The sequence below is a fragment of the Copidosoma floridanum genome, unplaced genomic scaffold, assembly GCF_036245765.1.
Source record: "Copidosoma floridanum isolate Cflo_tuat_1 unplaced genomic scaffold, Cflo_Japanese_pri ptg000021l, whole genome shotgun sequence".
NCBI classification, from domain to species: Eukaryota; Metazoa; Arthropoda; class Insecta; order Hymenoptera; family Encyrtidae; genus Copidosoma; species Copidosoma floridanum.
Window position 1 is genome coordinate 28,362,234 of NW_028321898.1, and position 24,839 is coordinate 28,387,072.

Sequence of the window (24,839 nt, forward strand, 5' to 3'; positions counted from 1 at the left end):
TTATTACAAGCCAGAATCATCACAAACAACCATTACGTACTACATTACTAGCAAACAACTACCTTACATATTAACTATAACAAATTTGGTACACAACTTTAGTAACCTTCAAAGAATTATCCTATTTTTACCATTCATGTTCGCAGGCTCATGGTCCACTGTACAACCCTTTTGTATCACGTCAACAATTTTATAAACATACTGCAATAGCCTAAATTGTAATCTTGTTAAAAACTGTCACCGTTTCAAATGTAAAGGACAACGGGAAAGTCATGGCACTTCCCCCTTTTCCTGACGCAGAGATGTCGAGAGAGTCCGCACTCTTGCCCCAACACGGGTAACGGAATTCCCGATTCCCCAGGGCACCCTGAGCCGACTTCCTCTCTTACGACAAACAGAAAAACCCATAGTTGACGAAATGTTACTAACATGTTGAAATACATTCACAACTAACAATGAATGGAAATTACTGGTAAATTCAAGTAAATTAACAATATAATAAGTCGCAACGAACTCCTACTACTGTCCGTGTTTTAACCAAAGAAACCGCTACTGTTAAATAATTATTCATGATAATTTACCAGTCCGATCATGCTCACGTGTACAGCGGAAAAACTAGCAATTATTACAATTATTTACTACTACTAAAACTATTATTAATATTTTAAAGTACCGAACACTTATTCAATCAAACCTGAATATTAAGCGATTTTCACCGCTCTTTTTGCATTGGGTTCGATTGAATGGGCGAACAATGGCTACTATTAGCTAAAACTTGTTAATATTACACCTTAACATTAATATTAAGTTATGATAAAACTCTGTAAACTTTTGATGTAAAAGAGAAAGGAAGGGCATGAGTAAGTGAATCACCTTCCCTTCTCTTAACGCACAGAGGAGAACAAGCCGGATGTGGGATGTGCCAATTTCTGAGTGGCTAAACTAGAGCAGTTCTAGCCAATTAGATTTTCGGCTATTGTCTTTTCTCCAAAATTTTCCCCCGGCAAGTTTTCCTGCGTTTTTTGAGCCAGCGCGTGACCGAGGTCCGCTTCTCGCAATAAAAAGGCCCGTAGGCCCAGAGAGCATCCACTTCAATTCGGCACGCGAAATCCGACGATACCCTTCGAAGTAGACTGAGTAGTGAGAGCCCGACTCTGCTACAACCCAGTCTTCTGCGAAGCGAGGTAAAACACTTCAATTCGGCACGCGAAATCCGACGATACCCTTCGAAGTAGACTGAGTAGTGAGAGCCCGACTCTGCTACAACCCAGTCTTCTGCGAAGCGAGGACACTGTCGAATTTCGCTACCACCCTCGTAAGATCAACTGGTTGCCAGAGTCCGTCTCTACTGCCACTTGATCTTCCTCGAGAGCGACTTACATTCACGCTGGTTCAACGTTTGTATAACAACTTTCGCGTTTAAATAAAAGTAAGTGACAACATATCATATTCTTTCTTTTGACCAAGTGTTTCCTTTTGCGCGAATACCATTACTCGCCTTTACCGTGATATTAGTGTGTCAAGGTCAAATTACATACGATATCCTTACTCGCGACGGTGTTAACTGTTTTTAGATCGTGAACGAGGTATACACCGCTCTTGACAAAAGAAAACCGCGAGCAGGTGCATCGGAATATTGCACAGCAGTCAATCTTAGTCGCGTGAAGGCAATTGTACCCCTTTTTGAGTAACGCGTCTTTAAGTTGAATTACCCTTTTAACCCCGCGTCCCACCTACGCGCCCAGTGTGAATCCCGAGCTATTGAGCGAAAGCTTAGGCTCAAATAATACGTTGCGCCGACGTAACACATCTTATGATTTGAATTAACATCTATATTAAATCCTGTGAACCAATATTATCTAAAAATCAATTGAATAAAAAGAAAAAAATTTTTATTTCTTCCACGACACGTGTCTTCATTGGCTCGAACTCAATTTTCAATTGAGAATCTCTTCCTATACTCGCTTGCACAACACTAAGTAAAATTAATAAAAAAATCATCCACACAAATAAATTATTGTACAAGTAAATAATCTGGAATCAGCACACCTTACAACTAATACTAGTTAATGATTATTGCGTCCTTTTAGTCTCGTAGCTGCTTATTTCTACAATTGGACATGTTTAGCGCACTGAATGTAAAATCGAGTTGCGGTAACCGAAAGATCAATCGCGAAACTAAAAACTAGTCAAGAACAAAAACAGTTCAAATTCTTTATACACCAAGTCATATTCGCACCATCCATCAGTTAGATTTACACAAATGCTGGCACTGATCATATATTGATAACACCGGTTTAAGTTTCTCGCACCCCTCTCGCGTATTATTTTAAAATTCACACACGCACAGGCCCGCTGGTCTCGATTAAGACTCCCATACACACGATGTATCCATTCAGTTGCCCGAAGGCCAGTTATAGTAGTTGTTGGACGGCTGCATACCAGATGCCGGATTCTGCGATGAAGGATGAGTGTAACTGGCTAGCTCTTTGGGGCACGGATAGCCAAAGGAATCAACCTGGTCGATAAACGGAGAGATCGGTCGTGGTGGCGGTAAGATCGGCAAATAATCAAAATCGATGTAGGATGGGGCCCACTGGATCGACGACAACTTCTCGGGTGATCCCGTGCCTGCCACAGAGGTCTGGGTGTATGTCGCGCCCTCCATTCTCCACTGCTCTTGGTCGTTAGTTTCTGTGTCACTGCTACTGCTTTCGCTACTGTCGCTACTGTCGCTGCTATCACTGCTGTCACTACTGCTCGTACTGGTGTCTCGATCGTTGCAATACTGATCCTCGAACTCGCGCACCTTGTCTTGAAACTCTTTGTAACGTCGCGACACCGCGTTCAACACCTTAATCCAGTACTTGTTGGACTTGCTCGTCAAGTCTACCTCTACCGAGTCATCGGGGAGGCCAGCGATTTTGACTTCGAAGATGCTCTGGAGGCACTGGGCTCTCTTGACGATCTCCGTCGCGTCCGAGTGGTACCTGTAGCAGTTGGTGAACATGCGTCTCATGTCGCGGATAAAATCCGCGGAGGACTCGTAGGAGCCACGCTCGAAATTCGATTTTATACTCAGGAGATTCACGGGGTTGGTCACAGTCGGGTGGTTGGAGGGGAGTTTCCGATTGAGCATCCTTAGGGGCGCATAGAAGGGCCAGGCGTACCTCAAGTGCTCCTTCGACAGGAGCTCCTCGAGGATCTCGCTGCACATTGTCATGGCTGAGGAGAGCACGTACTTGCCGTGCAGCTCGACTGAGGGGAAGTGGGGGTGCTTGAGGCAGAAATTGCGTCGCCATCTCTGGAGCCGATCCCTCTCAAGGTCGAGTTGCGTCTTTTTTCTGCAAGCACTTTTTTTCTTGATTCCGGAGGATGGCGATGACGATGATGACTGACGGTACTCTGTCGATGCTCGATGTGACACTCGAGCGACTTTGATAGGTGGTAGATTGGGTATCGTTGATTGAATGGCCATCGACACTTCATTGGGCTCTTGATGAGGTGCTGTCCATGGAGGCAACATACTTTGTTTCTGTAATCAAAATATTTCATACGTGTCAGTAAGAGTTGCATTTTGTTGTACTTTAATCAAAAGTATCAGTGTGTCGTGAGGTTTCATAATTTGAGAGCCACTAATGTAATGTTTTAGAAGGTGTACGTGACTAATTTCATGATAAAAAACACATGTGCAGTGGTACTTCAACCGCAGAATTTTTGTTAATAATTTGATTATAAAATAAACTGGAGCATAATAAGATACACCGTGTGATTACAACATTATTATTCTTTTCCAATTCCGTAGGGTGTGAAGAATTTTTTGTGATCAAACACAAATTTGCCTGTCTGACACATCATTGACTTGTACTACTTAAAATTAAAATTTGTATTAAAAAATGATTATAAATTATTTTTTATATTGGATAAGTACGTGATTATTTTTTATATTGGCTTATCGTATGGTACACTTGATTCATATTTAAATAGAAATCAGTATATTTTATTTTATACCTCACATAACTAATAAATAAAAAATGTTTAAATACACATCGTACGAAAAAGTATTCATATTCATTAACAATGAAGTGGTATGACAAACATGACATTTTTTCTCATGGAATAGAACAAATAAATAAGTTGTAGCTAAAAGTGAAAATTGGTAAAATATATAATAAACTTGTAAAATCATTATGTACGTGATTTCTCAAAGTATAAAAAATCAATACCTGCTATACGAAACAAAAGCAAAGTATTATATCTGATTCAAAAAATTAACACTACTTTTACACTACTTGATTCTTATAACCGCATAGTATAAGAGTTGCTGCTTCAGTCAGTACCATATAATAGTACACCAATGTGTCGTGATGTATGATCATTATCCCCTTTCCCCTTTCCGTCGCCGCACAACATTCCATGATAAAGAGAGCTAATGTTAATAGTTTTCGTACCTGGTGGTGCATGTCTCCAGGGCAAGCACCAGCAGGTCCGAGGGAAGTTTTAACGTTTCTACTTAAGCACTAACGTTCCAACATTATTTCTTTTTAATCTTTTCAATTCGAAACATTATTTTTATAATAACGCAAAAATTTCCACGGCTGACGAACCGTTGAGTTGTACTACTTAAATTTAATTTGTACTCAAATTGAACAGTATTAAATTATTGTTAGCTAGAATAAGTAGGTGATTTTTATTTCAAGTTTTGAGGCTATTATCTGCTTTCTAAGCTCAATTCGAGTATAGATGAAGATCTTGTGGGCTTGAAAACTAATAGTAGTTTTTATCACCGCAAAGGAAACCATGTAAAAACTGTAGGCTGAAAATGATATTAATTGCCAATTTTAAAGATAAAAGAGATTTTTTCTACTTCATTTCCTGACTCTATTCGACAAAAAAAAACTCATTTGAAATTAGATTGATGCTTTTATTTGAACGGCTGCGTTTTTCGGGAACATACAATGAAAGCGAGTGAAATTAATCAAATCAGTGGTCACTATTATTGGGTTCAAAAAATGTTAATGACTATTCTTTTATAAATTTGGTTTCTTCTGGCTTTTTAAATAAAAATTTTTTTTCATTTAATTAACAATATTGAAATGTACAATTAAACTAAGTACGGAATTAGGGCTACAGTATAAGAATTAACAAATAAAGCAGTTACTTCAGAAATCGTTGGTTTAAAAAGCAAGTCACGACCATTATCCTTCATTGTATTGGAAAAAAAAAAAAAAAAAAAAATTGGCAAAAATCACTCATCAAAACGCACCGAAAATAATTTTTAAAAAAATCCATCTTCCCACGCGTCAAAGCCCAGATACGCCAACCTCTCGAAAAAGCATACCATCGCGTAGTTTAGCTTCGAAAAAATTTGCAACGCCCCTCTGTTCATCGTAAAAAAGAGAAATGCCACATGCCAAAAAATCCCGTAGCTCCTGTTCAACGCAAAAAGTAACCCTTTCAATAAAAAAAAAAAAAAAAAAAAAAAAAACTGATAAACGACTCGGTGGGCAGCCGAAATGTTCGAACGCACTGCTGATCCATAGATAGATCAACGCGACGCGTCGAAGCGCGTCTCGTCGTCTCGCACCCGAAAAAAACGAAAATAAAAGTAAAAAAAAAAAAAAAATAATATTAACCAGGCTTGTCCATCCATTCATCCCCGCTCACAGTCGCACAGGCACCCCCCGGTCGCTCGGGGAAAAAGGGCTTTTGATATGCCTTTGAGCGTCGACTGCGCGTCCCCATCCCACTACACCTACATGCGAAAGATTAATTAACGTAGCAACGGCGAAACGCTCCGGGGAGAGGATCAGCGCGCCTCGAGTCTACTGCAGGTACATACGGTGGATGTAAGCACGGACAGGTGTCGGAGCAAGGGTGCCAGGACACGTGCGAGATCGGAGATTTGGGAGTGGCTGATGACGCAGGAGTGATGGTAATTGCGCTGATTGATCACGCGTTGTTTGCACTCGTGATGATTATTGCGTGACAAAATTCATTTGAGTGAAGGGGAAAAGACCTGTGTGAGTGTGTGTGTGTGCATATATTATCGTGGGAATGGTGATGTTGATTGGAAAGGACGCCCTGATTTTCACGTGAAAGGCTTTTCGAGCTTTAAATCTCTCCAACTTTGGACAGAGAGCGATAAAACGTTCCATTATGCTCGAAAGTTGACAAATCGATCATCAAAGTTCACCAAAGTTTGAATTTTGGATGAATTTTTCTTTTATCGCCGTATACTAGTTATTCGAAGGACTCGCCAGTAAAAAGAAAAAAAAAAAAAAAAAAAAAAAAACTAATAGTCGCTTAACACAGGAGCCTCCATGATTGCTTTTAAATGAATCTCGAGTGGTTTACGACCCCCCCCCCCGGCCCTTAATCCATGCCAAAGCAAAAATTACGTCGGCAATGAAAGAGCCTCATCTGGGCGGCCCATTGTGGTCTTTTATGCGCGCACGAGCACCGAGAGAGCGGAGTCAAACCATCTGGGAATCATCGGACGGCAATCGGCAAGCCCGACATGTGCAAAATCGAGCGAAGACGCGCCTCCAACGCTGGAGTGTATATCTTTTGTTGGGCTCTTGGCCTTTGATTTTTTTTTTTTTTTTTTCCATTATAATAGCAAAGGTCGCTTCCCTCAATCCCACGTGCCTCTTTTCGAGGCTCTTTATACATCGAGGCTTTAATCTTGCCTGATCCGCCCCTTTGCAGACCCGATTTTTATCATCCGTTGTAGGGGCGATTTCGCGAACTGTTTTTGATTAACCGGAATTGCAATTGCAGTGTTTAATTTTTCGTTTCACTTGTTTACGCTTCGTCGAAATTTTAACCAAGAGTGTGCTTCATCTCTACTTTTCCGAAGAAACGGATAGTACAAAGTATACTCTACAATTGGATTGATTTTCTGAGCTTCGACCACATGCAAGTGATCGCCAATCCTCGTAGAGCTTGAAAAAAAAAAAAAAAAAAAAAAAAAACACATAAAAAACACACAAAAAACAAAGAGTACGTAAATGAGAAACAAAAAAAAAGAAAAAAGATTAAAAAAAGAGCGTCAGACAGGGTTGGCGTGCGCGAGAAAAATCGATGCTTAGCGTACGAATGGGCAAAAGGAGCCAAAGAGCAGCGTATTATGCATCTTGTATATACTGACGTGCACACATCCAAGGGGTACTTATACGCGTGTAGCATCGCCTTTTCACTCGGACATTACAAGCCGGAGCAGTGGGTGAGGACGTTATCCGGGGCGGATGGGCAGGGGGGGGGGTAGAGCTTAATAGAGTCGTCGAGCCAACGTGGGTCGATCTGTGGCACTCCGACCCGCAGGAGCACAGGGGATAATCGACTGAAATAACCCCCGGGGACTGTACATGTATGGGCTGCGCGTGGAAAGAGGAGGGAGATAAAAGGGACACGGGAAGGAGACGGCGCTACAGTGGTTAATGAGAAGTGGTGCCACCGCGAATGGGAAAAGTTTTTCGCCCTCCACCCCCTTTCTGCGCCACGGTCTTTTACTTCTCGTTTTTGGCTCTCTCTCTCTCTTTTCTCCCCTTTTTTTTTCTTTCCTTTCGCTAGAGGTGCCATACACAAAAATGATAATTATTACCGATGAAAACAGATGATTTACCGTTTTTTGTTTCAACTTGCCATTGTGTTTTTTAATTAATTGTTTTTTTTTGTTTTCCTATATACACAATTGCTATTAAAATGTTGGGAAAACATTCCAATAACTCTAGTCTTGAAAAAAGCAGTCACTGCCCCCACCAAAAATATCCGTTTCGAAATAACTACAACTTCTAATCACGGTTCTGACTTGACAACAAAATTATACCAAGAATTCGACCTAAGGCGGGAAATAGAGGCGACACTGTCCTACACCAAACAATTTGCCACGACACCATCTACAAACACGAATGAAAGTCGTGCATGCATCTTTCAGCAGCTCTCCCGAAAAGTAACTCGAGCGCAAAAAACCGCGGAAAAAGTTGGGATCAATTTTCCAGGGAGGGTAGAGAGGGTGGGCGCTCAAAAACTGCACGAGACAATTTGCAGCGAGATAGCGCACGGGGGGGGGGGCGCGATAAACTCCTTCTCGCTCCGAGGGCACGTTAAACGAGCGAGACGGGGTGCACAGGGTGGGGAGGGGGGGTGCAAGGGACGGACGGATGGATGGAGCCTCGCGGCTCTCGGGCTCCACTTTAATATCCTGATTAAAGCAACCCGGGCTCGCTCGGTTGCGCGCACCGGCGAGAGGAAAAGAGAGAAGACAGAAAAGAGCCCGGGATGCGCGGGGAGGGGCGCTGCGAGAGCGTGTGCGATGAAATCTAAAGAGATCGTTTTTCTCTAATTAAAAAGGCCTTTGAAAAAACTCTTTCTGCCGGCAGCTCCGACAGAGAGATAGGGGCGGTGGTGGAGTTTGCGTGTGTTTAGGCACCACAACACTTTTTTCACGAACCTCTGTTCACTGGGAGGGCCATCATCCCCCTTCCGCGAAGGAGGTATATTTTTTACCGTCCTTGTTTGTTCTTGTTCACGAAGGGATTGGTTGTTGTTTTTTTTCAGTGTTGTGCTTTTGGTTAGTGCTCGTGTTCGTACCAAGTTATGCGTCTAGCGATGCAGGGAACAATCGATTACATAACTGTTGATGTACCGATGTGAAAAAATCTCGACGACTCGCGTAAAACGAACGTAAAAAGAGTATAGCGAATACTTACATTATAGGTAAAGAAACTGTTATCCATGAGTGGGACTCTTTTTTCTCCTTCTGGATGCCTACAAGTAAAAAACACGGGATCGCCGAAGCTCAAAAATGAATATCGGTTGATGGAAAGCTACGTAACTTGGTCACAGGAGTCGAATTCTCGTTTGAATGTAAGTGCCTATTTCACTTCTTGAACGATTTGTACGAGCGATAATCTCGAACTGAACGAGCCTCATTAACATTACACGCCTCTATCGAGTAGTCACTACTTCTCCCCTCCCTTCTTTCTCATTATCGCTTGCCGTAGTTACAATGTAGTGGGAGCTCTTGCCTTTGTCACGTTAGGGAAAGCTCATAATCATACATGGCATTTACAAATGTTGAAATTAGTATTTACCGAGAACCTATTTTGTTAGATATGCCTTCTTGCGAGATAACGGTATAGTATCTATAAATATAGGCAAACAAGGCCATTACGCCTAATTATTTTCACAGAGCGAATGATGACATCAAATTCTATTGTTCCATAAGGAAAAAAAAAAAAAAAAGAAAAAGAAGAAAAAAAAATCACTCTCCAGTGATTGAAAAAGCTTTAGAAAGCACACGCGGCTAATCAAGCGTTGTGCGGTGAAAGAGCGGAGGTGTGCAAACCCACACACCTAATCGCGATTCCGCCCTCGCACAATGCCCGGAGGCTACTCTTTAAAGGAGTAGCCGTGATGTTTTGTCTCGAGCATCTTTTATTTTTTGTTGGCATTGGAGAAAGAGGGCGAGAGGAAAGAAGAAGAAGAAAAAGGGGGAAAAACTACGCGCACACGCGAAATTACTCGCAGCCCAGCAATTAACCGGAAGCGATTCACGAACGCGCGCGAATGAAAGCAGCATCTTTTTTTCCTCGTCTTTTTGCACTTCCAAGCTAACCTTAGGTTCGCGAGTCTTTGCTCTTATTGATCTCTGATGACCCTCGGCGAACCGTATCCTTTGCCTAAGTGGATTGAAAAGGGACTTCTCTCTTTGGCGATACGTATAATGGAGGTGAAATTGATCGCTCGGACTTTTACTTGAAACTCGACACGATGGTTTATCAGTTTTTTTCTTTGGATCTTTTTTTTTTTTTTTTCATTTCTTGCATCAGTAATACGTACTGACCAGGGGACCGTTGGACCAATGGGTTCGCTAATTACGGGAAATCGCGTATAAAAAAATTCATCGATCGTTCGTCTGCGTTGGTTGCTGCGTTGGATCGTACCCTGCATTGGTTGAAAGGAAAAGTATTCAAGATGAATGGCTTACTTTTTTGCCAACTAAAAAAAAACAAAAACAAAAAAAAAAGTTTATAAGTATTTTCCACCCGCTTTGATATTACAGATATAGCAAATAAAAAAATTGACTATGCAACCGTCTTCCAGAGAGTTGTGATATTTTTAATTAATCTCAATTAGCGTCAGAGTATGCATTTTATTTTATGATGTCTTATCTAACATGTATAAAAAAATGTTAAATTAACAGTAAAAAAAAAAAAAAAAAAATTTCCACTGCATCTCTGCTACGTGTGTTATCTATTATCTGTGAATACCAGAGATTAATAGCCTCGCGGTGGAACACCGCAGCACTTGTGCTGCCGCAAAAATCTCATTAAAAAGCAATCAACGTCGATGGATCGGCGTGTGCTCTCGAGCTGATTGATGAAAAAAAAAAAAAAAAAAAAAAAAAATTGAGAGACCAAATGAGACACAAAAGAGCCACACATCAACAATTCGAAAAACAACAGCTCGCTTCCGATAGAGTGGCCACCTCGAACAACGGGTACCCTACATATACCCATAGCCGATACAAAAAAGTTGACCCACGTGCCCCTTCCAACACACGGCACGGAACTTGTCACCAGAAATCAAGTCCACCCAGCTAGATCCGGCAAAGATTTTCGCGTCTCCGCGCACATATATATATAGCTGTCTACAACTTAGCGTCCGTCTGTCTCTCTTGGACGCGAAGCAAGCCACAAGAGAGGGACAGGTCGAGCACGGGGTAGTAGCGGGAAGGGGGAAGGGGGTGGGTAGTAGCGCGCGCTCGCAATTACCAGGTTTTGAGTGACAGATGCTCGGTAGTCTCTCGTCGGAAGATTAAAACAAGTAATCAAAGCCACCCCCACCGCTCTTCTCTCTTTTCTGTATAGGTATACTGCATACACTCTGTACGTCCTACCTACCCCTCACAGAGAGAGCAGTGGGCGCCGATGCGCACGCGCCCTCTCCTCCCTTTTGCTCTTTTTTTTTTTACGACTTTTTGATTTACATTTTTTACATGCATCCAGCACCAATTGTACCATCAGCGGGGCCGAAAATCGATGTTATTATTATCATCATCATAGGAGGAAAGGACCACTTTTCCAATCAGATACAAGCATACAAGGTGCATATACTTGATTTAAAAACTACTCGAGTGTACACATCCAATCCACCGATGGGATAACCGATGCGCGCCGCCAAACCGGCGATTACCGTCAACAAGCAAACAGTAAATGTTTCCAGACCAGTGTACATTTATGTGTACGTATATGTATGTATATACATGCCCCACGGCATTGGTGTGTATATGTTCTCTCGCGTTGTAATAGCCGCGCCATTTGGTTGGCTCCCACCCGCTGTGTGCGTCGAGCTATTTTAGCCAGTGAATTTAAGGGTCCCGGGACAATTCTTTCGCCACGTATGGGCTCAGATGGATTCCTTGGAACAGGGGATTTATCGGGACGCGAGTGAACTCGGCTCTCCCCCTGATCTTCGCGTTGGTAAAAGTAATTTGTTCCTTTGTCGGATACTCCGGTGGTGCGGTGTTTTCGGATGTACGAGCTTTGATTTCCGTGATGTATTTAGTCGTGTACCGACGATAGACGTGACGAGAGATTTGGATATTACCAATCAAAGTCCCCTTCAATTAATGGAGAATAATAGTTGATGACTAGTCGACCATATAAAAAATATGTACGAGGATCGAGTTGAACTTTCTCTTGAAAAAAAAAAAAAATTATACGACGTATGTGTACATAACGCCAATTTCAAGCGTCACTTGTTGAATCATGAGTAAGTTAGTACGAAATTCAAAGTCGATCGAGGCTCCCTCGCCGTACGATACTGCACCCCATCACATTGTCTCTCTTTGACACCCCCGGCCCCCTACGGTACCATTTCGCTCGAGTCATCAAATAACGCCAGCCGCGTCCCCCTTTTGCCCGTGTGATCAGTTGTTATCTTGGGTGTCGATTTGATTTTCCGATAAGACGTCGATGATCAATTAAGTTAATTTGATGGTGTTCCGATGAAACGTTTGAAGCTATGGCAACACACGATGTAACCCCTTGAATATCTCGAGGCAATAATAATGAAAGCCCAAGGAAGAATCCCGACCCTGTCGCGCGTATACACACCTACTTAGCGATAATTACAGAAACCCGTCCCCTGCCCTGCAAACGCGTTAAAATGTACGAGAGCACGAGCCGTTTGATCTCAGACAGAGCTGTGCGCGAGGGCAAAGAGAAACGGACAAAATATTCGGGCATATCGCGCAAGAGCGCGGCCTTCTTTTCTCCCCGAGTCGCCTTTTTCCTCGGCGCGTCGTCTCGCTCCTCGTGAAAACTACTCGTCATCACATCACCCCCCTCCCCCTCCACCTGCTCTTTTGCAAATGACTCGCACCCTTTTACGAATTTTCTTCATTTACGGCGCGTGCACGTATGCACCTCAAAGCCCCCTTGCGTGTAACGAGAGAAAAGTTATCGGCCCCGCAGGATCTAGAAAATCAAAGGCGATGATAATCAAAATGGATCAATTGCCCCACGAAGCTGTCGAGCTCCAAATCGTACGTAAATCCTCGAAAAAATTAACGGGCCTTTGAGCTAAAAAGAAACTACGTAGAACCCACGTGGACATATATATAAGTACTTAATGTTTTCAGAACTGATTATCCAATGAACACACACACCCGCGCTTACTCGTTATTCCTGTATACTACAAGCTGATAAGCATCGGGCTAATGGTTTCTACACAAGCATGTTTCCGATGAAACACACGCGCAGGCCGAATCAGTGAGCTTCCAAGTGTCGAGTTGTCGAAGCCAACGACATGTCCCCCCTGCGCAAAACCGTGCTGATGCGAAATTTTCGTAGGAGCTACAGGCCCGAGCGATACTGCGAAAGTTACCTCGTCGATGCTCGTTTGTGGGTGGTCTGCGAGGACGAGATCACCCACAGCGGTAGCCTCAAGTTCTTCGTTAAACTGTGCTCGGTTGGGGCGGATAAGAAGCTCAAGCTGGGCTCGGCTTGCGTGGAAGAACTGAAGAGTCAGCTCGAGCCGATCTTTCGGGGGTTTGGCTCGAGGACACCGAGAAGGATTTACCAGAGCCAGGGCTTGACGGTGGAGTTGGGCTTCGACGAGCGGGACGGGGCTTTTGGTCTGTTGTTCCGGGGCTCTGCCTCTGGATTACTGATACGCCTGGACCTCGGGGCCTTCGAGCGGATGGCCAAGCTTTTTCCGACCATCGATCGGTATCAGGTTATGTCCAAGATCAAGGCGGAAGCGATGGTGATAGAGCGGCGGCAGAGGCACTCAGATCCAAGTGACGAGGTATTTGCCATTAATGTCAGTGGGCTCGAGAGGGATTATCGGTATTTTCGATTAAAGCTACGCTTCTGTTTTTTTTTGTTTTTTTTTTGTTTCGTTTCAAGGACCTTGCGGCTAGTACTGCGTGACTTGGGAGAGGATGACCATTGTAGGTGTACAGGACACGTGTCGTTTGGATGAGCGCAAGATGTGACACTCGTCGCATCTTTTGTACGGTACGTTTGTTTATTGCATCACTGCATTAAGGGTTGGGATAAATTTTTATATAATATGTATATGTATTTTTGTATCACGATATCGTTAAGCTTATTTTTGTACATGGCCATGTTTGATAAATATTTTTAAATTGTGCACATTTTATTGGACGTCTTTCATCGTAAGCATTACTTTCTACGAAACTTGCGAGCCTTTGTCCTTCACTGGGTTATTTATTCTCGTTTATGGTCTATAATTGGATAGTACTTTGAGTGAATTGCAACATGTAATCGATAACACGTCCGTGGAAACACGAAAATATAGTTGTGACTCAGAAAAAATCAAAATGGGAGTATTTAAAAAAATAGTGTGGATATTACACGTGTCGGCTATCTATTTTATTGTTCTCACTTAATGGCTAAGTAAGTATTATCGCCCGTAAGCACCACAGTAGAACGATAATTTCAAAAAATCCAACACTAGACTAATATAATATTCAATTTGAAAGTTATAGTACATAATATACTCACACGTGCGTCACTTTTCTCTCAAAGATACAAGCAGCAACTAATCGGCCTGTATGCCACGTACCTATATACTGATTGTCTTGTCTAAATGTGCCCAAAGCAAAAATTTATCTAACTTTGATGACTGAAAAACTGTTGCACTAAAAATTTTCACGAGTCAAAACGATTATCACATTCCAAACGATAACTTACGGCACTTTCTCGGTGAAAATGGACAAAAGTCGTAAGAAACGATTCGGTGTGTTTCGGGCAATGTGAGTAAAAATGTACTAGCCGAGCGTGAGGGCCCACTACCAATCGACTAAATGTTTGGTATGTAACGCAACAACGAACGCGATGTGCCGAGAGCCCGAGCTATCAAAACAACATGTAGGTGTGGGTATGTATGTAGCACAAAGACGGCGATTAACAAAACATCGATGAAAATTCCATTTTTTTTTTTTTTTTTTTTTTTCCATATCAAGTTAAAAATCAGTACACGCGGGATATCAAAAAAATATGAAAACGACGTAAATTCGGATCTCGTAAGCCCGAAAGCTTGGGCGTAAAAAGTCGAGAGCCGTTTATCTCGCGTCGTCACTTTTCAGTTTTCCCCGGCTCACCCTCGCCGAGAAAATGCCCGGCTTATCCCGTCGTGTCCCGCGGGGGCGTCCCCGTATTTTTACAAGATATCCCGCGTCTGGCACCTCGTCTCCTGTAATAAGCTCCCTCCTTTGAAGCTCGTAATTTCCACTGTACTGGCATATATGGCTCCATCCCCTGCTTTTCAATTCAGCTCGCCTTCGGCGCGAATTATTTCTTTCTCTGTTGATCTCGGCAGGTTTGAGCAAGGATACTTTTTATTTATTTATTTTTTTTTTTTTTGCTGAAAGTAGGATGGATTATTTTTGCTACAACAACTTTTTCATTCATTGCTAAGTATAACACAGTTCTTTATAAGTTTTTTTTTTCCAGCGAAAACAATTTGTAACGTAATACGAGTTGGGGACTAAAAGAGCCGAAGCATTCGAAAAAGTATTTAAATCTTTTTCTTCGACTAAAAATTTTTTTTTATCTTCATGAAGATAAAAAAATTTTTCCTCCAAAGTGTTTAAAAATCCATCAAATGATAATTAGACCCACCGAGGTATTTTTAATGCAATAGTTCGTACGATTGTGTTTTAGTGGAACTTCTTAGAGGACAAAGGCTTCGTTGATTGAAAAAATAAATCGAATTTTCGGCTTGCGCTCATGTATATTTTTACAGTTATTTTTTCAAAACAATACTTAAAGATCATAAGGTTGTCTATTGACGCAGGCCGCGAACTTGCACACATCATCGATAGCTGTAAATTAAAAATAAAAAATATTTTTTTTAATTATAAAAACAAATTATGCACCGTGTAAATGGATAGAATTTTGGGACGAGTTTTTTTAGTAGTACGTTGCATATGTATAAAAGTCGATTAAATTCACAACAAAATTTTTTTTGTCAATTATCTTTTTTTTACGCAAAAAAAGGAGGAGTATGTGTACGTTCTAATTTAACGTAACGCTATATCGATAACCCTATAATTCATTTTGTAAGATTTATAACGTTTGGAATTTTTTTAAATAAAAAGAAAAACAATTTTCATTACATTCAACTCTTGTGCATCAGAGATTACCTTCAATTTTACATTTTTTCATGGTTGCATCGAATTTTCGCTTCATTTCGGATCTGTGCTCCGGTGACTGTGCACCAGACAAAAAAATGTCCTCGTTGTAAGACCCGTTATCCTTCATCTACAAAAAGCAGAGCAACATTTATTATGCAATGCATAAAATGTTCCCTCATAATAAGATTTTTAGAACTCACTAATCCCATTTTCTTATCCATGCAAGCCAAAAAACATCCTTCTTCTTTTTCAGTAGGACCCTTGACACCTTTCTTTTGACTGTCCATCAAACCTGTGACAGTAAACGCATATATTTATACATTTATTGGAATTTTTAGACATTTTGCAATAAGCCACCTCAGTAAAATAAGTGAACATTAATCGATTTTATACCTAAATCCAAATTATTTTCTATGAGGCATTCTTTCATGTATTTTCGAATGTCCTCGGGTGATAAGTCAGGAATCTGTTGATGAATAAAAAAAAAATAATAATAAATATTCATTTTTCATGATTAAATAACTGTAGTAAGTAAACATGATCAACAAAATTTATTAGTGAGTATAGCATTGCATGGTATAAATATGATGTATTAAAAGCATATTTAAAAATTATTAACTAACCTGCATCATTGCAATTTACCATTTTTCCCGGTATAGTATATATAATAACTTTTTTATAAAGGGTATTTATATTATTTTTAATAAATTTGTATTTTATGGGTGTAGTGCCAGTGAATATTGCTTTGTTGAAAATTTAACGTTTCAGTTACACTAGTAAGAAAAATATAAAGAACGTGTGCTTCTTATAAATCATCCACTGTACAAAATTAGTATAAAACTGAAGAATCATCGTTTGTCATAATTCTGTGAGTAACTTACATAACTATACATCAATTGTGAAATACATAACTGGCGCCATTTGCGATTGATTTTGATGCAAATTCAAAAATTTTTCACAGTCGTGAGATTTAACACAATTTAAAATTTAAAATTTGAAAAACACTTACCAATTTCGCCGATTTCTTCTATTTTTCAAAAATTTTTAGATTATTTCTTAATTAAAAAGATTTTCTACAAAAAAAATCGGCAAGTACATGGGATCAATTTAAGAACTAAACAATTTAGTTCCATATACAATTTTTTATTAATTTATGATTGAATAAAATCATCAAATATGTTTCATACACCAATTCAACATTTACATTTACATTTTATTATTTGTCAACTAAAACTAGTTAGATTTATTATCTAAACTCTTACAAAAATTCGAGATTTATCACTTAGAAATAAAAATATACAAAAGGCACTTTAACATCATACACTACCTAATTAACAGAATTGAAATACTCCTTGCTGTCTTTTGGATTTGGCTTTATGGTCTTAGAATCTGGCTGCCAATTAGCTGGGCAGACTTCGCCGTACTTTTCAACAAATTGAAAAGCCTTGATGAGCCTCAAGGTTTCATCGACACTTCTACCAACTGGTAAGTCGTTGACAGTGATTTGTCTTAAGAGACCATCTTTGTCAATGATGAATAGTCCACGTAGAGCTATTCCTTGTTCTTCGATGAGAACTTTATAATCCATTGATATTTTTTGGTTCAAATCGCTGAGCAGAGGATATCCCAAATCTCCTCCAAGACCACCTTCTTTCTTAGGAGTGTTGATCCACGCCAAGTGGCTGAAATGAGAGTCGGTCGAAACTCCTATTACTTGAGTGTTCAAGGCTTCGAAATCTTGTACCTTTTCACTAAAGGCAATAAGTTCTGTAGGGCAAACAAAGGTGCTGTAAAAAAATAAACACGTCAACCATGTAAACCAAACAATTTACAATTGTTACCAAAAGCTTTGAGATTATATAACAGAGCCACTACTTACAAATCCAGGGGGTAAAAAAATAGCACCACATATTTTCCCTTATAATCCTTCAACTTGATTTCCTTGAAATCTCCCTTGACAACGGCAGTGCCTGAAAAATCTGGAGCTGGCTTGGAAATCTGTAAATCAGCCAAGAGCCTCGAGCTTACCGAAAAAGATCTGATACTTTCACTCAATCGTGATTTGTTAACTCTTATCACTGTTTGTGAAGCTGTTGTAGCCTGAAGCCGAAACAAAATTTTTAGTACACATTAACCTTCTTGATGTATCAACCTTTTTTTTTAATCACACAATTTTACAAAACAGTAGATTGGATGATTATAGCTGCAGTGTTTCGGTTTTGCTTACCAATTTTTTCGCCTGCGGAATTAAGTTGACTAACAATCGTGACATTGTGAAAAGAAGAATAATTGTCAATTGGGAATGGAAAACACACACCGGAATGTAAAATTAAGGGGTTATGTAATTTCAGCTTGTCTCAAAATATGTAATCGATATGAATGGTGTACATAGTATTTTTTAAACTGAAAAACTGATTGCAAAGTAATTTTACAATAGAAATTTGCCTGGATTGAGTTCGATTTATGAGTAATTGTTTAAGAATATGAATATTTAATTAAATGTATTTTTAAAAATTTTAATCAGTTTTATAGAATTTGTATTTTTTATATACTTTATTTTTACAACATTTTTTATACAAAAAAAAATATGTAACATTTTTATATTTACAGATTTATTCATAGTTTATCCAACCGCGTTTCATATTTTTTCTTATATCATCCTTCACAATAGCACTAAACATTTAAGGCTTTAAAGGCTTTGAAGAGACAGTAATTAGTCGTTTTTTTTATATCCTCCAATGCTGAGTGTGTCAAAATACAAATTTTATGACTTAAAGCATAATTTTTTTGTCTTAAATCTTAAATAATGTCAAGCTATGAACATAAAAATGTAGGTATCTTCTTTCTAACTAAAACAATCCTTAAATACTAGAATTTAATTTGAGTGTGAAAAAAATTATGCAATTACAAATGAAATTAGTGCGTATCGGTGTGCGTTTTGCTTGAAAAGTTTGAATATGACGTATTGAATGAGATTAAATTTTTGGCAAGCGCGAATCTTTCGATAAAATTACTTTACATTGCTAATTGCGTACAATAATCAATAATTCTATATTCAAATATGTACAAATACGATTTACACCAATACGCAAGATAAATTTATTTGTAGTGATATTTAAGTGTCGCAAGTTATGTGTTACGTCACGAATTCAAAGGTACATGTAAGAAATAAAAAATAACAAAAATTGTAGAAGAGGCTCTAGCAGAAAGGCTGATTCAGTGTGCTGTAACTGCATTATTAGTCTCTTCATTAATAATTCGTCGATTTTTTTTAATTCTCTTCCATTCACCATTAGTATAATTCATTTGGAAATGCGTTTCTACTTGCATTAATACTGTTGAACCATCTGGTTGAGTGACTTCTTCCACATTTTCTGACAACATAACTGTTACAATGTTTCCCAGTTTTGGACAAGGATTATCTACAAAAAATAAGGTAAATAAATGTTTAAAAATGGTCAAAACTATTAAATATTGCAGGAGCTCACCCCTTGATCCTGCCATAAAACCCAAAATAAGAGCTTTCTCTGGTCTGGTGACTTTGTTGGCAGTTCTGAACATCTCCTGAGCTTCCAACATTTGTTCTCTCTATAATGTCAAAGATAAAAATATTAATTATCATAATAGATATTAAATATTTTACAATAAGACTGTTTTAATACTGACCGTGAGTGACAAGCCTTTTCTCGCATTTGCTGCGTTCGGCTGTTGCTGTGTACTTGGAGCAATACGTATCTGAGTGACTGTTGGAGGTGGTCGAACTGTTTGCACAGTTACAGGAATAGAATCGACGGGAGTGATGACATGCTGGGTCGCAGCGACCGCATTTGCAGACGTTGTTGCAACTACTTTGGTACAAAACGTTATTTTCAACTATATCTGACCAGAGAGACAAAGAAAAAGAGGAAATTTTTTTAAAATCATACCAGCTGGTGTAGCAAGGGTGACAGGTACCGCGGCAGTGCTGATTGTAGGGGGGTAAGGAAGTACTGGCTTCTGTTCGACACTGACAGGCGGTGTCGCCAGTGTGACAACGGTAGTGACTGCAACTGGTGTGGCTGGCTGTTGGTTGATGGCTGGCGCCAGTCCTTGGGCGTACTCTGGTGTCGTGGAGGCCTCGGTTGTCGGAACGACTGGAGCCACGGGTTGAGCCGCTGCTGCTTTTGCCTCCTCAGCTTTTTTCTGTTGCTCTTCCAATTCTTGCTGGCGTTTGCGTTTCTTTGCCTGTGCGTAACCAAGCGGTTGCTCGGCTATATCCAGTAATTTGATACCACCATCTTTGCGAACTCTGTTGACCAGTGATGGGCGATTCGTCATTGGTGATGAAAGAGCTGGTGACCGGAAGCCCATAGTCGGTACACGGGATGGAATGCCTTTTAATGGTGCTGTAAAACGTTTGAAACGATTATTAATTTGATCAGGATCATGCTCAAGAGTTACTTTACCAAAAGAATGTCGAAAACAAATTTTTCAAACCTTATTTAACTTGAATAATGATAAAAATAATAATAAAATAATAATTACTTGTATCTGTCATTTTTCTTGGCATTCCTCGACTTCTGACGGGCACTGTCGGTGCTGTGCTCTTTTTAAAATTATTTGCAGCATCCAGGCTTTTCTGATATAACTCGGACCTAAGTGCTGCACTTTTTGCTTTTCTTTTATCATTTAGTTTAAAGTGTTGCACAGGGTTGGGAAGATGACCAACCACCGATGTCAATGCTGGCTTGTTCAAGAAGTGACACTCAAGAGGTAACATGTTGGGATCACTTTTTTTCCTCAACAGTTTACGGAGGTCGTTTATAAGCTCGCTAAATATTGACCGGCGCTCGTTGAAGTCTCTTAGATCTGTATTCAGAGAGCCTGTTGATGGTAAGGTTTTTAACGCCTCTGATATCATTGACACCCATAATTCAGAATCCAAGGATGCTACCTCGATGATTTCTTCAAGCTCAACTCGCCACTAAAAATCAAGTGTATAAATTGAGTTGATAATTTGTACAAATTAAATGTAGATTCATCGTTTTTGTACAGTAATGACCATTTTGTATAAGTTAATAAAAGCCTTTGGTCAATTAATATAGCATTTGTTGAAAAAAAACCTGACAAAATGCATACATTTCAGTACTTTCACAATTAAAAGAAGCCCACAGTAATCTACCATAGGTAACGAATGTATGTGTAAACAGAGAAGACCCTAGATTGCCATCACTTTACATGATCCGCTAGCAAATACACAGGTACATCATTTGTCAAACCCGCAATCACTATGTAATCAGATTAGAAAATCAATTAAGCTTATCATCAAAATACAAGTGTAAGTACACACAATATGCATCACCAGAAAATACAGAACTATCATACAATGATTACCCCTAACCTCAATTCTCACTTTCTTTCTCTCTGCACCAAACCATGAAATTATTCTTGGCACTTGATAAAAAAATAAACGGTAGATTCAATGCCCGAAAACAGCACATAAGTTTACCTCTTCGACGTTGCGCCTTGGTATGTGAAAGAACGACAGCAACAGCTTGAGCTTGACCTGGGTCTGGAGGTCGGGAAAGCAATCCTTGATGTTACGCAGCACCTCGGCGTTGAGCTGCGAACAAATCGAGCTCCCGGTCCAGCTGTCATTTGACGTTCCGAGTTTGTTGTGCAGCCACAAGGACGTGTCGCTGTCACGCACATTGTTTACTGCCGCCTGCATCGCGTTCGTGTGTATTTATACTTTTAGCGCACCACTGCGTGATGTTCACTGTAGGTATACCTTCTGCTGATAAATATAATCATTAACTCCAACGGGACTTGATCACTCCTCGACTTCCACTGAACGACTGATTGACGTATCGTGTTTGTACTGTTCGTACTCGTACATTTCTTCGGTCCGTAACTTTGCAGACGCGCGGCCGCGGCAATCAGCATGCAGCTTCTGCTATAGTGTGCTACTATTATAAGGGTGTATTCCGCAAATGCTGCCAGCAGTTAAGTTACGTAGGTCGTGGTAACGCCGCATGGTCGGGTAGCGCTAGCGTCAACCTGTACTAACTGTCGGTGGGTTCCGCATGTCAACAAACTCCGAAATATCAGATGGCATGGGAGCGAAAACAGTAAAAAATATCAAAGTTTGTTGACATGCGGAACCCACCGACAGTTAGTACAGGTTGACGCTAGCGCTACCCGACCATGCGGCGTTACCACGACCTACGTAACTTAACTGCTGGCAGCATTTGCGGAATACACCCATAGTCCGCAGGCTAAGTATACGTCCTTAACCGCCTTTTTCACTAACGTTTAGAATAATGATTGAGACAATCAATGATTGTATCATGAGTTTTTGTATAAAGTTCAATTTATACAAATAAGTTGGTAAATATAGGCACACATGATTAATATTTAAACATTTTAAGCTGTATAAATATATAACATAGATTCCAAATATGCATTATTACCGCTGGAATATGCTAACAAAACCAAATATCCGTCTTTCTCACCCAGCAAAATAATAGGTATCTATATAATCCTGTATCAATTTATTGCACACATGCGAAATGTTCAATGACAGTAAACAATGACATAATTTCAAACTTTACTTTTAACTCTTCATTTCACACGTAATTTTACAATGCAATTGATAAATTATTATTCATACAAAAGTATTAATATTCTTATAGGAGGTCGATTTTCAGGCAAAAGATTATTTGTAAACTTGCCGTAAACAGCACAGCCAATGTCAACTTTTTATTTTCTATCTACACAACTAGTTGCGGCTGGTTTTAGCGTTTCAGATTTCTAAACTAAAAAGTGGTCCTAAAATTCTGAAGGAAAGCTTTAGATATTTTAAGCCCTAGAGCCATGTTGTCAATTATAAACCAGCCGCAACTTATTTGACAGATACAAAATGAAAATTCAACATTTTCTGTGCTGTTTGCGGCAAGTTTACAATTTATCTATTACTCGAAAGTATAAATATATAGGAGGTCAATATTCGTATAAAACATACACTGCAAACTTGCCGCAAGTAGCACAAAAATCGTTAATTATTTATTTTGTATCTATTTCAAGAGTTGCGGCTGGTTTATAAGTGATTAAATGGCTCTAGGGCTAAGCTGCCTAAAGCTCTCCATCAGAATTTCAGAAGCAATTTTTGGCCAAAAAAATCACTACCGCTAGATGGCGCTGATCCAAATGATTATTACTATACTTATACTAGAGCCGTTTAATTATTTATAAACCAGCCGCAACTAATTTCGTAAATACAAAATAAATAGTTAAAGATAATTGTGCTACTTGCGGCAAGTTTGCAGTGTATGTTTTATACGAATATCAACCTCAAATATATTTACACTTTCGGGTAATAGATATATTGTAAACTTGCCGCAAACAGCACAAACATCGTTAATTATTTATTTTGTATCTATTTCAATAGTTGCGGCTGGTTTATAAGTGATTAAACGGCTCCAGGGCTAAGCTGCCTGAAGCTCTCCATCAGAATTTCAGAAGCAATTTTTGGCCAAAAAAATCACTACCGCTAGATGGCGCTGATCCAAATGATTATTACTATACTTATTCTAGAGCCGTTTAATTATTTATAAACCAGCCGCAACTAATTTCGTAAATACAAAATAAATAGTTAAAGATAATTGTGCTACTTGCGGCAAGTTTGCAGTGTATGTTTTATACGAATATCAACCTCAAATATATTTACACTTTCGGGTAATAGATACATTGTAAACTTGCCGCAAACAGCACAAACATCGTTAATTATTTATTTTGTATCTATTTCAATAGTTGCGGCTGGTTTATAAGTGATTAAACGGCTCCAGGGCTAAGCTGCCTCAAGCTCTCCATCAGAATTTCAGAAGCAATTTTTGGCCAAAAAAATCACTACCGCTAGATGGCGCTGATCCAAATGATTATTACTATACTTATACTAGAGCCGTTTAATTATTTATAAACCAGCCGCAACTAATTTCGCAAATACAAAATAAATAGTTACAGATAATTGTGCTACTTGCGGCAAGTTTGCAGTGTATGTTTTATACGAATATCAACCTCAAATATATTTACACTTTCGGGTAATAGATAAATTGTAAACTTGCCGCAAACAGCACAAACATCGTTAATTATTTATTTTGTATCTATTTCAATAGTTGCGGCTGGTTTATAAGTGATTAAACGGCTCCAGGGCTAAGCTGCCTGAAGCTCTCCATCAGAATTTCAGAAGCAATTTTTGGCCAAAAAAATCACTACCGCTAGATGGCGCTGATCCAAATGATTATTACTATACTTATTCTAGAGCCGTTTAATTATTTATAAACCAGCCGCAACTAATTTCGTAAATACAAAATAAATAGTTAAAGATAATTGTGCTACTTGCGGCAAGTTTGCAGTGTATGTTTTATACGAATATCAACCTCAAATATATTTACACTTTCGGGTAATAGATACATTGTAAACTTGCCGCAAACAGCACAAACATCGTTAATTATTTATTTTGTATCTATTTCAATAGTTGCGGCTGGTTTATAAGTGATTAAACGGCTCCAGGGCTAAGCTGCCTCAAGCTCTCCATCAGAATTTCAGAAGCAATTTTTGGCCAAAAAAATCACTACCGCTAGATGGCGCTGATCCAAATGATTATTACTATACTTATACTAGAGCCGTTTAATTATTTATAAACCAGCCGCAACTAATTTCGCAAATACAAAATAAATAGTTACAGATAATTGTGCTACTTGCGGCAAGTTTGCAGTGTATGTTTTATACGAATATCAACTTTAAATATATTTACACTTTCGGGTGATAGATAAATTGTAAACTTGCCGCAAACAGCACAAACATCGTAAATTATTTATTTTGTATCTATTTCAATAGTTGCGGCTGGTTTATAAGTAATTAAATGGCTCTAGTATAAGTATAGTAATAATCATTTGGATCAGCGCCATCTAGCGGTAGTGATTTTTTTGGCCAAAAATTGCTTCTGAAATTCTGATGGAGAGCTTTAGGCAGCTTAGCCCTGGAGCCGTTTAATCACTTATAAACCAGCCGCAACTATTGAAATAGATACGAAATAAATAATTAACGATGTTTGTGCTGTTTGCGGCAAGTTTACAATTTATCTATTACCCGAAAGTGTAAATATATTTAAGGTTGATATTCG

The 24,839-nt window shown here is 39.4% G+C and overlaps 5 protein-coding genes across 7 annotated transcripts; 1 reads left to right on the top strand and 4 right to left on the bottom strand.

Moving 5' to 3' along the window:
- Nucleotides 1–1,198: 1,198 nt before the first annotated feature.
- Nucleotides 1,199–14,323, bottom strand: LOC106642510 (uncharacterized). Of its 2 annotated transcripts, none has more exons than XM_089594378.1 (2): nt 14,043–14,323; nt 1,199–3,535 (listed from the first exon to the last, which is right to left on the bottom strand). In XM_089594378.1, the coding sequence occupies exon 2, from the start codon at nt 3,524–3,526 to the stop codon at nt 2,396–2,398; it is 1,131 nt and encodes a 376-aa protein (XP_089450504.1). In that variant the 5' UTR covers nt 3,527–3,535; nt 14,043–14,323; the 3' UTR covers nt 1,199–2,395. The 2 variants fall into 2 exon arrangements, with proteins under 2 accessions (XP_089450504.1, XP_089450503.1); XM_089594377.1 differs by lacking the exon at nt 14,043–14,323 and adding an exon at nt 8,715–8,908.
- On the top strand, nt 12,803–13,674 carry LOC149374255 (uncharacterized). Its single transcript, XM_089594676.1, has 2 exons — nt 12,803–13,320; nt 13,422–13,674. Exons 1-2 carry the CDS (start codon nt 12,820–12,822, stop codon nt 13,443–13,445), a joined length of 525 nt encoding a protein of 174 aa, XP_089450802.1. The 5' UTR covers nt 12,803–12,819; the 3' UTR covers nt 13,446–13,674.
- Nucleotides 14,324–15,305: 982 nt separating the features above from the next.
- On the bottom strand, nt 15,306–16,486 carry LOC106642509 (uncharacterized). Its single transcript, XM_014357321.2, has 5 exons — nt 16,300–16,486; nt 16,070–16,142; nt 15,877–15,968; nt 15,686–15,803; nt 15,306–15,364 (listed from the first exon to the last, which is right to left on the bottom strand). Exons 1-5 carry the CDS (start codon nt 16,306–16,308, stop codon nt 15,306–15,308), a joined length of 351 nt encoding a protein of 116 aa, XP_014212807.2. The 5' UTR covers nt 16,309–16,486.
- A 383-nt stretch (nt 16,487–16,869) lies between these two features.
- Nucleotides 16,870–18,014, bottom strand: Tpx-3 (thioredoxin peroxidase 3). Its single transcript, XM_014357371.2, has 3 exons — nt 17,904–18,014; nt 17,556–17,776; nt 16,870–17,463 (listed from the first exon to the last, which is right to left on the bottom strand). The coding sequence occupies exons 1-3, from the start codon at nt 17,946–17,948 to the stop codon at nt 17,004–17,006; spliced, it is 726 nt and encodes a 241-aa protein (XP_014212857.2). The 5' UTR covers nt 17,949–18,014; the 3' UTR covers nt 16,870–17,003.
- A 187-nt stretch (nt 18,015–18,201) lies between these two features.
- Nelf-A (Negative elongation factor A) lies at nt 18,202–21,540 on the bottom strand. 2 transcript variants are annotated; one of them, XM_023389171.2, is made up of 6 exons: nt 21,165–21,540; nt 20,201–20,639; nt 19,603–20,061; nt 19,343–19,521; nt 19,165–19,264; nt 18,202–19,098 (listed from the first exon to the last, which is right to left on the bottom strand). In XM_023389171.2, exons 1-6 carry the CDS (start codon nt 21,384–21,386, stop codon nt 18,893–18,895), a joined length of 1,605 nt encoding a protein of 534 aa, XP_023244939.2. In that variant the 5' UTR covers nt 21,387–21,540; the 3' UTR covers nt 18,202–18,892. The 2 variants fall into 2 exon arrangements, with proteins under 2 accessions (XP_023244939.2, XP_014212861.2); XM_014357375.2 differs by having other exon boundaries at nt 19,343–19,524.
- Nucleotides 21,541–24,839: the final 3,299 nt, after the last annotated feature.

What these genes read in the sequence shown, in the direction of transcription:
- LOC106642510 (XM_089594377.1), bottom strand. Translation starts at nt 8,741, where the DNA reads ATGGATAACAGTTTCTTTACCTATAAT. An exon ending in ACAGTTTCTTTACCTATAAT is followed by an intron (nt 3,536 to 8,714) that starts GTAAGTATTCGC and finishes TTTTGATTACAG; the next exon opens with AAACAAAGTATGTTGCCTCC.
- Tpx-3 (XM_014357371.2), bottom strand. Translation starts at nt 17,948, where the DNA reads ATGTCACGATTGTTAGTCAACTTAATTCCGCAGGCGAAAAAATTG. An exon ending in TTCCGCAGGCGAAAAAATTG is followed by an intron (nt 17,777 to 17,903) that starts GTAAGCAAAACC and finishes TTTCGGCTTCAG; the next exon opens with GCTACAACAGCTTCACAAAC. An exon ending in TTTTTTTACCCCCTGGATTT is followed by an intron (nt 17,464 to 17,555) that starts GTAAGTAGTGGC and finishes ATTTTTTTACAG; the next exon opens with CACCTTTGTTTGCCCTACAG.
- LOC149374255 (XM_089594676.1), top strand. Translation starts at nt 12,820, where the DNA reads ATGTCCCCCCTGCGCAAAACCGTGCTGATGCGAAATTTTCGTAGGAGC. An exon ending in ACTCAGATCCAAGTGACGAG is followed by an intron (nt 13,321 to 13,421) that starts GTATTTGCCATT and finishes TTTCGTTTCAAG; the next exon opens with GACCTTGCGGCTAGTACTGC.
- LOC106642509 (XM_014357321.2), bottom strand. An exon ending in AGAAAATAATTTGGATTTAG is followed by an intron (nt 15,969 to 16,069) that starts GTATAAAATCGA and finishes TTACTGTCACAG; the next exon opens with GTTTGATGGACAGTCAAAAG. An exon ending in GAAAAAATGTAAAATTGAAG is followed by an intron (nt 15,365 to 15,685) that starts GTAATCTCTGAT and finishes TTTAATTTACAG; the next exon opens with CTATCGATGATGTGTGCAAG.
- Nelf-A (XM_014357375.2), bottom strand. Translation starts at nt 21,386, where the DNA reads ATGCAGGCGGCAGTAAACAATGTGCGTGACAGCGACACGTCCTTGTGG. An exon ending in CACCCTTGCTACACCAGCTG is followed by an intron (nt 19,525 to 19,602) that starts GTATGATTTTAA and finishes TTTGTACCAAAG; the next exon opens with TAGTTGCAACAACGTCTGCA. An exon ending in GAAAAGGCTTGTCACTCACG is followed by an intron (nt 19,265 to 19,342) that starts GTCAGTATTAAA and finishes TTGACATTATAG; the next exon opens with AGAGAACAAATGTTGGAAGC.